The following is a 15669-nucleotide window of genomic DNA, read 5'->3' on the forward strand; positions in this document are numbered from 1 at the left end:
TGCGCATTTCTAGGGTTAATGGAAACGCACTTGGTGTCAGAGAAACAATGATTTGTAACATGGAACTGATTTATTCAGTGTTTTCACCGGCTTAAATCACCTGGTCTATTTGTCTTGGGGCAGAGGAGACCTCTGTGGGTAATTCAGCTCACAGGAAGAACCTCTTGAATGTCTGGATCAGAAAATAGGTGAGCACAGATTAAGTCATCAGAGAAAATAGGGTGAAAACACACTTGCAGGTGCTAGGTGAGCAGCCTGTCTGTGACATATCAAACAGTGTTGGAGAAACACTGATTTGTAATGTGAAACTGCTTTACTCTATTTTCTTCTGGAGAGAAAGAGACCTATACGGATTCCAGCTCCTGGCTCCAAGTAAAAATCTCCTGAACAATGAACTCAGAAGGAATGCCAAACAGGAGAAGTTTCAGCTGGTTGCAATCTGCAATCCTCACTGATAGATTACACTTATTCCCCTAAATCTTACACACTGTTACTGTAAATCAAAACATTAGAATGACATACATTTAATTTAAAATGTCCTGTGCTCAACCTGGTCTTTGTTGCAGCCTGGGTTAGTCCTTTATAAACTAATAATGATCTACTACCACTGACCCATTGCATACTGTAAAAAGACACTTTGAGTTGGTTTGACAGCTGCTATAAAATAAACTTGACTTGTCTTGAGTACAAAACAACTGCCACTATAAACTGGATGTGATTGACAAACAAAAGTCTGTGGCTTTACCAGCCACACCGTGCCATCATAAAGTGCATTTGTACAGTGTCTGACTGGAAATGATTCTTCTATCTTCACTATTACTGCTGGTGGTATGGTTGTTATCTTCGTCATCACTAACCCAAAGTGGCTTGAAAAACCAGAGCTTTTTTTTTTTTTTTTTTTCTTTTCTCCCCAGGAGTTCATCAGGGCCTCCCATTGTGTGGATAAGAAGACAGCGGAGGAATAATGACAACAGGAAGTGGATCAGAAAAAGTGGTCTTTTGATTATAAAAATAACATTTATACTAAAGAATAGCATTGTTGATCCAACCTCGGCTACCCCTCACCCAGCATCAACCAGGGACTGCTTCTGCAGCCTTCATTAAACAGCTATTTATTACTCACAAACTTCACCCTGTCTGATTGACAGAGAAGTAATTGCTGCCAAAAAAATGCATGTTTTTTTTTTTTTTTTTTTTTTTTTTTACAAGCTGACATTACCATGGAAAGAGGGTGGCGATCGATAGACATTGCAGCAGTTTGAATCAATAATGTCTTCCCTGAGTCACACTCTCCAATCTGTGGTGCTTGATTCGGCCAGAGAGGGAGGGGTTACACTTCCTCTGGTCATAGACAAACCATAATTCTTGCCTCCCTGCTGCCTTTACAATTACATTGGTTGTATTAAAGCAATTTTTCATTCAAAAGTCCCAAGGCTAAGAGTAAACAAATAGGCTGAGCACAGAATTCGTGGTCCTGGGCCTGTTCACGACTCCCTTACACACTCTCCTCTCTCGCTCTGCATTTCCCATACTCGCATTACAGGTCGAGTCAGGTCCTCCACGAGGGAACCAACCCACCAGGAAATTACACCCAGAGAAAGTCAATAGTTATCTAGGCAGATGTATATGTGTGAGTGTTGAAAACAAACATTGGAGAAGAACTGAAACTATGTATTTTAAATGTATTTTCATTATTGATTTATGTTTCAGTTATTCCACGAATTACTTAATCAATAAAATATCACAAGTAGTGACTAAAATGCATCAAAAGTTAGCAGAGCATAAAGTGGTGTGTCAGAATTGCTTCAACAGTTACAAAAGTCAAAAAAAAGTATTCCACTTATTATGATATGAAACTGAGACAAGCAAGCAATTCTTCCATGTGTGAGGGCACAATAAAACTGACTGAATATCAGCTAAAACCGCTCATTTTATCCCCAAAAATCCAGTTGTTGTTGTTTTTTTTAAAATGATGAGCCATTATCTAGCTCAAAGATTGTTCCTCTCAAGATTTTTCCTGATAAGGTCTGGTAAAACTGAACAACAAATCTCAAGGTGTATCATCAACTGTGCCTGAATAAATCAAGGTTATGGAGCATTAAATTGAGTGTGCATGTCCTGGGGAAGGGATAAACTTGAAAAATGGGATCTCTCCTTCATCAAATATAACCAACCAATCAAATATTTCACTTTGTTCACCAAGGATGTGTCTGATGGGCACTTTCCCTTGGCTTGCTGGCTTTTGCAAGAAATCACAGGAACCAGACACAAACATTTAAATAGTGTGGTAGACAGGCGGGTTCTAATGCACCCCAACCGTATGTTTCTCTGACTTGGATTGCTGTAAACATACAAAGTGTCTAGTATACAAATTTCCATGTTCCCAGCTCGAAATATTGTCCAGAAGGTCTGTTAGGCATCTCTGTGACCATCTTGGATTTCCCACGAAAATTGAAAATCGGCATAATTTTTTAACCAGACATCATACAGAAACAAATTATTTCATTTTCTGTGTATCTGAAAATTGGGAAATTGACTAAGAGTTTCTGTCATTTTATTAACAAGTTATATATACACTTACGTCATGGTTATTACTAATGCAATCTGTATTTTCTTTCCTTTTTGTAAAATTAGATGGAACTGGTTGGAGTTAATCATGCCAAAGTCAGAGCTCTGGCTTATTGACAGACATCTTATTGAACCTTCTGATTTACCTCATCATAGCATCCATTTAAGTACAAGTTAATCTTATTTTCTATTTTTTTTTTAAGTTTTATTGTATTTTAATTGTTAAAATTCATGACAATAACCCTCCTAATTATTTCTCCTTGCAAAAGTTACACAGAAAAATGGGTTGATTCGTCTCTGTATGATGCCTAGTTGAAAAGTTATGCAGATTTCCGATTTTGGTCAAAAATCCAAGATGGACAAAACCATTGCTACGACACACACCCTTAACACACTATTTCACCTTGGAAAAATCTGTTTATTAGATGCCAAAGCCGCAATGATTATTCAACTAATCAATTAGTTGATTTGTAGATTTGAAGAAAATGAATCACCTGCTATTTTATTGATTGGTTAATCGTTTCAGTCATTTTTCAAGCAAAAATGTCAAACAATTGCTGGTTCCAGCTTCTTAAATGTGAGAATCTGATGCTTTTCTTTGTCATCTATTACAGCAGTCTTTGAATTTTGGACAGTTGATTGGATAAAAGAAGCAAACTCAATATGTCACTTTGGGTGCTGGAAAATGTGCTGAGCTTTTTTTTCACAGTTTTTGGATATTTTATTGACTAAACGATTAATCGTGAAAATAGCCGGCAGCTTAGTCGATGATGAAAATAATTATCTATTGCAGCCCTACTAGATACATTGAGGGTTACAAAAAATGAAGTTAGAAAAATACATCAGTGGGGTGCTGGAGGACCCCACTAGACTGAAAGTATAACAGTGTTTAATTTTAATTTCAAATATTCAGTGACTGCCAATATTTATTTTCTCTGATCACAGACCTAAAAAATGTTTGATGAATCAGTACATCACAATTACCTGACTTAAACCAAGGTGAAATGCTTTTGATAGGAAACATCAAGCAGTCAGTGAGTCAGTGCATCTTCAATCTCCTGTGGGTGTTAAGGCTGACAGTCGCCAACCTTTAGATTTCTTGACAAAAGGAAAGCTCTAGATTCATTATGTAGATTCTGCACTCCCTTTAGATACCTCACCCAATTAAACATTACCATCATTTACTGTTAATAATGTTTAGTCTATTAAAAAATACCATCAGAGGCAATAAACACAGTACAGCATGCTGTAACCTTGCCTTCATATTAACTCGGCCTTCCAGTATTATTGAATATGCTTCATTATGAAAGTGAAGTTTATATCAGATAAGAGTGTCTAAACACATGACCTGGATGCAGTAAACTCTTTAACATACAGTAATACATGATCATTAACAAAGACAGATTAACACCAGATCACAGAAACACCACAACAAGCACATGGGATTCGCTGGCAAGCAAATGGGTCACAAACACGCATGGGGTTATTTCAACAAAGTGTGGGTGTGACAAGAGAAGGGCAGCGACCCACGAGAAAAGGAAAGACTGCTTCTTCAGGCAATGGATTGAAGACAACACTAAAACAAAGTTCATGCAGCACCAAGGGGACATTAATCTTCTGGGTACAAGGACCCAGGAATAAGGGAAGAGTTTTAAATAATACCAAAGAAAAAAGAAAAAAATACAGGGGACTGAGATTCCCCAGAGGTAAAATAAAAATGAAATTAAATAAAACTTGCCATGTAGTTTGCTGTGGTCACACCCGGGTATGCAAGATCAAAACGGGTAACCAGTGCAGGCTGCAGGTAAGAAACGAAAGACAAGATCACTAGCCAGTATACTAAAGAGGGAGAGAGAGAGAGAGGGAGAGAGAGAGAGAGAGAGAGAGAGAAGGGAGCCTAATGCATCAGGATAAAAAAAGCATTAGTAATGGTTACACTGTCACATGTTGAGTGGGAGAGGGGAAACATGTTCAAAGGAGTTAAGACTGGATGAGGATGAGAGGGAGTGGATCACTCTGGCTTCCTGCATTATTTCTGTCAATGAGGAAGAGCCTCTTACCCAGTGGGAGATATTCCCATCACAGACCGACCGCAAATGTGCAAAGTCTAATTCACTGATGATCACTACGGCAATAAACAAGAGACTCATACTGATCTTAACCAAAAAAAAAAAAAAAAAAAATCAATTAACAGATACCAACATCGGCTGAATGATTGCCAACACTCAACCTACTGGAAAACACCCCTCCTGTGATGATTAAAGGGGAACTCCGGTATTTTTCAACCTGGACCCTATTTTACCATGTTTGTGCTTCTAAGTGACCGGTGGCAAGGACAAGTTTTTAAATTGGTCAAGGATTGAGGGAGAGTGCTGCAGCCAGCAGCGATGATTCAGGCTGCAAAGAAACCTCTTGGGGCCGGTATACCTCACCAGTTCATGTCCACTAAAAGTTCTTTTTTGCCTCCAATTGGCTCAGATTGGTATTATTAAAGTGTCTTACAACATAATGGAAGGATTCTGCAGAGAAACTAAAAGTTTTCTGTACCTTTTGCTTGTTCCAATCTGTTTTGTGTCCGAGTCTCGCTTAAGGAGAATTATTTCTGAATTCTTTTTCTGAATTCCCCAGACTTTCACATTGTCAAAATCAGCAAAATATTGAGCCATGAAAGTGAAAGTCTTAAAGGTAAAAGTAAAAAGGACACTGTTTTCAACTATTGCTCACATTTCCACCATTTTCTTCATGCAACAAGTCACCTATCATGAGATTTCAGAATGAGACTTCTCCTTTGGCAAGACTTGAGCACAAAACAGAACTGACCGAACAAAAGGTTTGGAAAAACGATTCATTTCTCTGGAGGATTCTTTCTGTAATGTCATTAGACACTCATAATAACAATCTGAGCCTGTCAGTGGCAAACAAGCACTTTTAATGGACGCACACTGTTGGGGCTCACCTGCCACAAATGGTTAGATTACAGCCTGTTTGCAGCTGTTGGCTGCAGTGCTCTCTCTGAATACTGGACCAATTTCAACAACTGTTGTTCCCATGAGTCACTTAGACACAAAAACATTGGAGAGTAGGATCCTGGTTAAAAAGTTCCCCTTTAACACAAAGGTGTAGAGACAGCACATCTGTACTGAAAAGCTTATTCAGGCTTTCTCACTGCTGGGACCTAAAATTGTAAACAGCTTTCTTAAATAACTACAGTGAAACACAATCACGCCAAAGGCTGGTTTAAGGTTGTTTAAGCCATATCACTGCTGTGTGTTACATTTACATAAACAATGAGCTCATTAACTTTCAAGGCATTTTACAATGAATGACAGTAGGTCAGATGTCACTGACAGTCTGCTGGATTACATCATGGCACCACAGATATCGCTTTATGACACAACAAAGGAAGAGGGTGTAGACAGAGCAGAAGCACTCAGAGCTCCAGAGTAGATGACAGTGCATGATGTCCAACATGTCAAAATTAAACAATGAGGATTATAGGATCTGGTCTTATATGCAAAGACAAAAGCATTTACATCATTATCGAGCAACAATACTACAAGACAATTACTGTGCTCATTCATATTTGATCCTATTAAGCTTCTGTTGTTATGCACCAGGCCAGTCCAAAGATCTCTTCTAAATCAAAGTCAAGGCCAAGTGTCCAATTTAATGTGTTCTAACCAACATCATCTAATACACAATGGTTTCTTTTATGATCACATTTAAAGGGGAACACCACCTAAATTAAGAATTTCAATATGTTGTTTCCATAGTCTAGGAAAGTTCAAGCAATATTGTGATGTGACCTAATCGCTCTCAAAGCCAGAAACCGGAGAGATTAATTCTCAACCCTGTGATGTCATCGGGTTTAAAGTCTGGAACTGCTCCATAAACAATAACTGGGGGCCTGATTTGTGGACTGACATAATGTGTTTTCTTTTTTATACCCAAATAAGCTTTATTCTACTGTTGTGTCCTCAGCTCCGAAACAGAAAATGTACTCATATACTAGCATCCCTGGAGCAGCTCCAGACTTTATACCCTATGACATCACAAATTCGAGTTTTACCACTCTAATTTTTGGATCTGGGAGAGAGTTGTTCACTTTTACTAGTATTTTGGACTGTCTTAGACCATAGGATTAACATGTATGAATTTTTAAAATGGGTGAAGTTCCCCATTAATACTAATTTTGAAATGACCAGTGATATATATTAAAGTTCAACCTTAAGACCATGAAGAAAATAGTACTTGTAAAGTCAGCTACACCAGAGGATACTGAAATAATGTCTTGACATAGTGTAGTCATAGAGTATGTTTCTATTAGAGAGTCACTTCCTTCAATGACAATATATTCTTTGAATAATAACATTAGGGAGAATTATTTTGCTGCATATGTGCCACATCAGATCACATCCATATCAGGTTATTTCCTATGGCTATTTTTCTTCCGACATAATATATTCATGTCCATGTCTCCATAGACAAGGCTGTTTACCACATTTGTGAATATATTCTAGCTTGACATTTAAACCATAACTAAATATTTTTCCAATGATATGATAAAATATTAAGATTCATTTACTGTGCATTTTTCAGTGGTATAACACATTTCTACAATAAGTATAAACGACAATGTTGAGACTCATTCTGCAAGTGCTACTCCACATTCGGCCTGAGCTTCTGTGAACCAAAACACAGCAAGTACACAGATAATTCATTCGCCATTCACTGCAACAACTAATAATTTGCCAGTGATCTCAAACATTGTCTGAAATAAACTGCAGACACACACACAGTAAAATTTCTTATCATTTCCAACAGTGCCCTCTGCTGGCTCAAACCTGAGCAAACACGCAACCACTCCACAACAAACTCCATCTGCCACCTGAACTGCCATCTGATCTTTAACACCACTCTGTTATCGACCTGGGTGAACAATACAGTAACTTATACTGTATCTATACATTAATCTCTTAACACAGCAGAAATGTTTATTTCTTCAATTATCGACTCTTCATGGAGGTGTGCTCTTTGTGGGCAGAAAGAGGCACTGAGATGTTAAGAGGCTGGACTCTAGGTCAGGATACACACCGGCACTTTATGAATCAAGACAATGCAGAGGGAGGATGTGTGCGAGGAATGGTAGAGGCAGAGAGAAGGAGGGATTGGAAAAAGTATTTCATTATATCATCTTCTTATGATACACAAAATCTGCACGCTGACAACCAGATTATTGCCACCAATCTGTGCTTCTGTGGAACATGAAAGCACATCAACGACAGTACAAAACAGTAAAAGTAGGAGGAAACATCTTGGAACATTTCACACGACGGCCATGTTGGCAGTCGTTCATGGTGCTGACTTGTGATGAGGGTCAGAAGGTCATGGTTTCTATGCCAAGTGCAAGAGCCCATGTTTGGAAGGATGGGAGAGAGGCTGGGGTTCTAACCTTGAGAGGAGAGATGTGGGCATGGGACACGTAGCCATGAACATTCTCGATCTCGGACAGGTTCTTCTCGGACACGTGCACAAGCTCAGGGGCGCGCACCTCGTTGGTGAGCCGCGGGAATCCCTGGTCAAGAGGAGGTGAGTCGTCTTCTTGGTACTGGTACTGCTGAGAGTGAAGAAGGGAGATAGACAGGTAGAGAGAGAAAAGGGTGGACATTGAGGGAGAAAGGCATGGACAAAGAAAAGTGATGAGGTAAGTATACGCTGTGTTGCTGCTTTGGAAATGAGGGAGAAAAGGCAAAGAATAATTCATCTTAATAAACTATGTATATTACACTGGCAAATTCAGTTTCATATCATCGTTTTAACGTTTCCTTTTCTTGGTGAGATTATTATACAATTCTTAAATATTGTGACTTCTGAAAAGAATAATGTTACATGAATGTACATGTCATGAAAAAACAACGACCAGTCAAAGAGGACACAGATGACACTTTATAAACATCAACATGGTAAAACTAAAAGGCACCCCAAGAGGCAGTCAATTCAGATGAGGTTAGAATTAAAGTTGCATTTGTTGCATACCATTATTCATGAATATGAAATATCAATTATACATGGCCAGAGTCTCAGACTTAGAATACAGTATATGTGTGTATTTTTAACCTTCTGTAGATACTGATTTGGTTCCTTTAAAAATACTGGGGAGGGTTTGTGATAAAATGCTTACAGAAGTTTAAAAGTTTTTCACTAGACAATAAATTTCAAGCTACAAACTCTACTAAGTCTTTCAGTTATCTATAAAGAACAAGCTTTTGTTTAAAATCAGTTACTCAAATAATTTTGACGCAAACATTTTTCCCCACCTTATATAACAACACCGAGGCCTCAAAATAACTATGGATTAAATTAGCCAGCCCAGTCGCAAGAAGAAAATGCTGACATTGTACATTTCTGTTAACCAAGAATATGTTACATTTGTACGTTTCATACTATCATGACATTTCTAAAGTGACGTAATATATGAGCTGACTTTGTCATTTGGAGATGGAGGACATGGCTGATGGGGTGTTACCTAGGCCAGACACCTGCCAAGCTTCAGATCACTGTTTGAGAGCAACAAATAAAAATTGGTATAATTTAGCGAGTCAGTGTTGTGTTCCTGGCAGCTTTTTATGTACAAAATGTAAGTGTTGTGTAGCACCTGTCACTCTTTTTAATCTATGCTTCATTTTCATGAAATCATTTTCATTTTCGTGATGAAAATCGGCAGTCGAACATCGAAAGCCAAGAATGGCCGTGCTTGTAATTATCTTCAAATGCCGCATGAGCAACGGGCTGGTAAACTCCAGCAAATAGTCTCTGCCAGAATTTTTCACTAGCCAGCAAATATACTTACACTGGAGCAGCTTCAGCTGATCCCCATGAGTAAGGGTTATGGTTCGATGCTGTTTGACGGGCAGGTAGGAGGCTTAGTTATCTGAGTGTAGCTGCGCTGTAAGTAAACAGTCTGAACTCAGCAGAGTTTTCTCTGACAGAGATGAAAGTTTAGTTTTAATCACCAACTCTGTGAGATATGAGTTTAAATCTCCAGACTGTCATGTTGCAGATTAAGAAAGAATTCAGGCTTCAATTAAGTTATTTGTCTGCTTCTTAACAGTGAAATGGATAAGTCAGAGTTTACAATGAACCTGGGTACAAATCCTAGGTGATTAGTTATTTGTTATTCTAGTTATTTATGGTGTCAAAGTTTTTGAGAGCATAAACAGAGATGTTGAGCTTTTCAAATGATGATCAGTAAGTGTGTGCTTATAAATCAGCCCTTAAACCTGTCAGAAACTGCTGAAGAAATTACAGTTTGTAAGTGGTCAGAAATTATTTGTATTTGTAGACCACATTTGTCTAAATGTAATTTTTATACAACCTGTCACCTTGATTTTAATTTCTGATACGCAAATTAGCCTCACTGGGTTAGTTTGGGATAAAAACCACAGAAAACATACTGACTAAAAGTAACAACTTAAATGTCATGATTTTTTGTCAAATAAAACTAGAAAAAACTATGAAGGATAAAAGGACTAAAATGTTGACTAAAACTAATAAGCATTTTCGTCTTAAGACTAAGACTAAATCTAAAATAGCTGTCAAAATTAACTCTGCCCCAAACCTAGGTATATTAAAGGATAACTTCGGTATTTTTCAACCTGGGCCCTATTTCTCCATGTGTATGTGTGTGTATGATTCATAGGTACAACTCGTTCTACAGCTGGTTCAGTGTTGAGGGAGGCGGATGCAGCCGGGAGCCGCGAGGTAGATATGGGGGCAAATGCGTCCCATATAAGTTTGTCCATTAAAAGTGCTTTTTTTCGCCACTAACCGGTTCAGATCGCCAGTGCTATCTCTGTAAATAGCATACTAAGCGTTTCCCTGACCCTTCACCTCCTCCCAGCTGTGATGTCATCTCGCAAGAGCTTTGCTTGTTGCCGGAAGAAAACAGAGGAGCCATGCTGAGCGCCGCTCAGAGTGGCGCTGGTTGTCCCGGAGTACAGTTGAGAGTTTTACTGCATCGGTATCATGGCTGCATATTTACCTGATTTCGAGAATGAAGATGAGCCCTTTTATTACGATGGCCGCCCGTACTTATTTGAGCCCGAGTATACGGACGAGGAGCTCCTACAAACTGAAGAGTAGACGAGGATAGAGAGAGAGGACCAATGAGCAGACGAGGGTGAAGCAGCGGCTGCACGAATGCGAATCTCTGAGGACTGGTGATGCTCCTGTGGTTGCTGTGACTCCATGCCCACAGAGGAAGAATGTCTGTGTTGCAACGAGTGGGACCGGTTGCCCAATATTCATGGTCTCGATGTGTCCTGGGATAATACAGAAACTACCAAACGCTGTGTAACTACGTTAGAGGATTTCCCCCCTCTGATCAACGGGGCAGTGCTGGATAACTTTTTTCATGTGCTCAAAATAAATTGGAGGAGGCGGCCAAAACCACAGGGACCAAATGGTCAACTATCCATCAAGTAAGTATAACTAATATGTCTTTATGCATGTAATACTGATACCTAGAATTGTTTCTGAGACGCACTTTTACTGTTGAATACTTTGCCCTCATATATATCGTACCCTGTTTTCTTCCGGCAACAAGCAAAGCTCTCGGGAGATGACGTCACAGCCGGGAGGAGGTGAAGGGTCAGGGAAACACTTAGTATGCTATTTACAGAGATAGCACTGGTGATCTGAACCGGTCAGTGGCAAAAAAAAGCACTTTTCATGCGCAAACTTACACGGGACACATTTGCCCCCGTTACCGTTTTAGCTTGTTTTGCGGCTGCCGGCTGCATCCGCCTCCCTCAATACTGAACCAAATTTAGAACGAGTTGTACCTATGAATCATACGCACACATACACATGGGGAAATAGGGCCCAGGTTGAAAAATACCGAAGTTATCCTTTAAGCCAAAACATGATATTTTCCCAACCACAACCAAGTGTTTTTATACCCAAACCTTACCACTGTTAACCACAGCGTTGTTGAAACGTAAATATTAATGATGTGCAAATGTAACGTATCCATTGTTTGCAGAAATGTACAATACCAACATTTTTTGGGAAATGGGGAAGATAATTTGACACCATGTCATCAAAACCTTACTATTACATTATGAGCTTTTGATTGCAGGGCTCAAGAATCTATAGCCTGTATGGTTGTCCTGATGATGTGTTAAGGCCCTGTTCACTTGAGTATATTACACGTTGGTAAATATACACTTATAATGGACATATGAAACAAATGCTGATATCATTTTGAGACACTTTTTTTGGTATGAATATTCATTTAAAAGTACACAAGAAGAAATTTAACATCATAATACTAGTAGGATCTTTTTTTTCCCTTAAACTAGAGGTCTGCCTCCCTTAATATTTTGCAGAATTTGGGGGCTTCCGTTCTTCCTTGGTGTGGGGTTTTTGTAAAATATGTTTACCCATCCCAACTAATTGTTTCAGTACAGAACCTGACAACTTCAATTTTGTAACTTTAACAAAAAAAAAGGCATAGTACAATGAAATCCCTGCTAATGCTGAAGTTCTGTGAAAACAACAGATTCACATGTCACAAAATGGATCCCTTGTTGACATGTAAATTCAGTGAACCCACATGAAAAATGTCAAAATGAACAATATAATGATAACAGAGATGGTCGTGAGAGTCAACAATGGTTCTAAGTGTGTTTGACTAAATGATTATAGGATGTGATGAATCAGGAGTCACATTTCAGGTTACAGTGCATCAACATGATGAAATATTACTTGAACTACACTGGTGGTAAAAACCGAGAAATTAATCATGACTTGTCACATATCATGTCGGCAGATTAATTACTGTGGTTGATCGCCTGAATGATACTGTGTGCAATTTGGAGTGGGAAAAAAACACTACCCCCCTCCTCCCCTCTCTCACCCAAGGAGCGTTCATCAAGGCAGGGTTCATGCAGGGTAGGGGCTGGCCGTTGTGGGGTGACCCCTGTACTGCTGGTGGCCTGTTCTGGAGAGAGCAACAGGACCATGTGTAACCACCAAGAGCAAACACAACAGGTACGACTGAACAATGAAGTCCATTAACAATCACTATCACCCAAGATCCAAAGCATACAACCAGTACGCATCTAGTGTTTATCAAGCCCTGTTAAGTTAAAACCACGCCCACTCCTGCATGATGAACGATGTCAAGGCCTGATGATTGGCTGCCAGCCTACTGTTGCTTGTAGTACAGCACACTGTGCACCCTGTGAAACAGCAAAGTTTTCATCAGTGACTTTGAACACCACCCAAAACCAACCTGACTGGTACTGAGGAACTCTAACCCCTCTCATCGCTCTTTCTTGTTACATTACCTCCTTCATGTATGGTGTCTTATTTACATGTGTTTGTCACCTCTGTATTTTTACTAACACTCATTCTTGGAATTTAAGTTGATAAAGCTGTCAAAGGGATGCTTTGCTGATTTTCAACCAGCTCTGTCATCACAGTGTGGGCAATGTGTGCAGTTGAACAGTTTTGCCCTTCCTCCACTGCTGCGAGCACCTGGAGCATCTGCCTTTGGAGGTCCACCAAACTGTTGCCTGCACACACTGCAATGACATAGAGCTGGTTGAAAGTCATACTTGTTTTTTTTCCTTTAACCACCCATATCCATATTTTCCAAGCTACTGCACCTGACATATTTCATGGAGATGCATCTTCAGTGGCAGGACCACCCCTGACTCCCCACCACATCAGCACTGCTGAGGCAGAGGGGCTGTGGGGTACATCCATGGTTGTGCTAGCTAGCATCAGTCTCTTTCAATGGCGCTAGGACTAAGCTGGCAGCCAATCACAGGGCCGTGATGTCTGGCAGCCCGTCTGCATCATGCAGAAATGGCTGTGGTTTCATCTAAAGTGGGTTGGAAAAACGGTAGATGCAACCAGCAGTACACTCATTCAGCAGCAAACACCACCAGGAGGCTTAGAAGCTCATTTGCAGGTACCAGAAAATACAATACTTTAGGAATCTGTATTGTTCAGTACTAACACAACAGATGGCGAAGGCATGAGCCACCCTGCTCTGCTCTGACTGGTTTACCCCGACATTCTTACCCTCACCCCAACATATCTCACTCCTCTTACCTAAACCTTACAATTCAACCAACACAGGCAACAAGTACTTGCCAATAAGAGGGGGAGTAGGGTGGGTCATGCCTTTGCCATCCTAGGAAAAAGAATTGGCATGCAGGACAGATGCGGCGAGGGTATTTCTGATTCAGAGTACAAACTGAAACAAACACAAACAAAATCTGACAGATGGGTAGACACAGAGCAACAATCTTAACATCCCATGGTACAGTTATACACTTAGTAAAATGTAATTGTTGGCTGATAGATCTGTGATAAAGAGCATTCTGCTATCTAATATTCTACTATTTTGAGATTGAAGAGAAACAGCCAACAGAGATGGACCCTGGTGTGAAGGCAACATTTGACCAAGCCATCAAACAAAGACAAAGAGCATGCCTCTCAAATTCAATTTATACACACAGAAAAGGACAGGACAGAAATCAGAAGATACAACAGACTAAGAGAATAAGGGGTTGTGCAAAGAGAAGTGATCTTCATGCAAAGAGTGTGGCTAGCTGCATCGCTGAGATGCAAACCAACTGTAACACCCGAGTGACCACAGTTATTTCTGACAATGCCTAAAGGCAGCAATGCAAAGAGATGCATTCTAATGTTAGGAGGACAGCGCTCTGGGCCGGTGATATATCAGCTACCAGGGATACTAAAAATAGAAGTGCATTCTGTGATTGTGCCTGAGGTGTGCTCTCATGCATGCATTATCTACTGTATAATCCTCTCAGATGTAAGATAAATAAAAAGGTAGCGTGACAAAGAAACTCTATTGTTAAGTAAATATTGTCATTTTCTGTTTATGTTAAATACACAATATAAAAGATGGACAGAAGAATATATGTGATACATTTACCACTGCAGGTAATTTTAACAGTGCAGGAAAGAAGTAGTTTGGGTGGGTATATGTACATGTAGGGGTTAACTGACAGATGTGGATAACAGATAATAATGATGGATGAGCTAAACAGTACGTATCATTATTCCTGTTTCCATACGATTTTTCTCTTAACATCCTAAAAGCTCGAATACACCACCATGCTGAGGCAACTCCTCCAGGTAGCTGTGTGGTGCATTTATGTGCTGGTGGGTAGCTGGGCCATCCAAGATTTCACAATCAGCAGTTTGGTCGTGATGGATTCATGAGTTATGGTCTTAGAGGCTCAAATGTACGTGTGTAATGTAATTCGTAGTGAGGCTCAGCAAAATGAACACACCTGAAGCTGTGTCAACATTAAGCAGCGTTTTTGTGTGAATACGACTCAGCCTATTCATTCTGTTCAGTCCTCTGTTTACAGTGGAACATCTACGACATAAAAAAAGGCTAAATCTCTTCTTCTGCATCCTTCTTTCAGGTGGTAAAAAAACAAAATTGTGCATCACAGCCAGTGGGACAGACAGCTGGTTGAGCTAATTATCATTTTATAGTCACAATCTTGTCTGACAAAATCAACATAAAACAGATGACTGACAACAGCTGTGCTGTGAGATCGCCTATATCAACATTTAATATGCATGATTACAGAAAAAGTTAAATGACAGAATATTATCTTTTTAACTTTGAGGCCACACAGAGCCTGCCTGTGACTGAGCAGCTACACACACGGCCAGTTAACATTACTCTGCTGAGGCATGGCCCGTTACACCTGCGTTCAGTCCCCTCCTGCTCTCTGTGGTCACATATACTGTTTTAGTGCAGCTGAATTCAACACAGAATTGTTGTTATTTACATACTACTCTGTAAGTAATTTGTTATAATATAATACAAAGTGGAGACCCTCCAGCACTGGGGTCATTCCAGCCATGATACAGCAACCTGCAACTTGGGGGGGCTCTATCACCTTTCCTACTTCCAACTCCCCTACTTCCAGTCTTAGAACCCAGCCCTCATTTTGATCTCAATTACACACCTTTATTGTTTAATGACTGCATCTTGCATGGTTTCGAAGTTATCGTGTCGGCAAAGTCTAACCACAGACC

At 39.8% G+C, this 15669-nt stretch overlaps 1 protein-coding gene across 16 annotated transcripts in view; it reads right to left on the reverse strand.

Moving 5' to 3' along the window:
- Positions 1–15669, reverse strand: part of dlg2 (discs, large homolog 2 (Drosophila)) — a 256794-nt gene that overhangs the window by 125410 nt on the left and 115715 nt on the right. For 10 of the 16 annotated variants that reach the window (XM_049592546.1, XM_049592545.1, XM_049592540.1 and 7 more), the window contains 3 exons: positions 12488–12571; positions 8021–8185; positions 4307–4366 (listed from right to left, as the gene is read on the reverse strand). In XM_049592546.1, coding sequence (XP_049448503.1) covers positions 4307–4366; positions 8021–8185; positions 12488–12571 — 309 coding nt within the window. The remainder of the gene's footprint in view (positions 1–4306; positions 4367–8020; positions 8186–12487; positions 12572–15669) is intronic. The other 6 variants (XM_049592547.1, XM_049592558.1, XM_049592542.1 and 3 more) reach the window with 3 other exon arrangements.

Source organism: Epinephelus fuscoguttatus, linkage group LG12 (genome assembly GCF_011397635.1).
Source record: "Epinephelus fuscoguttatus linkage group LG12, E.fuscoguttatus.final_Chr_v1".
NCBI classification, from domain to species: Eukaryota; Metazoa; Chordata; class Actinopteri; order Perciformes; family Serranidae; genus Epinephelus; species Epinephelus fuscoguttatus.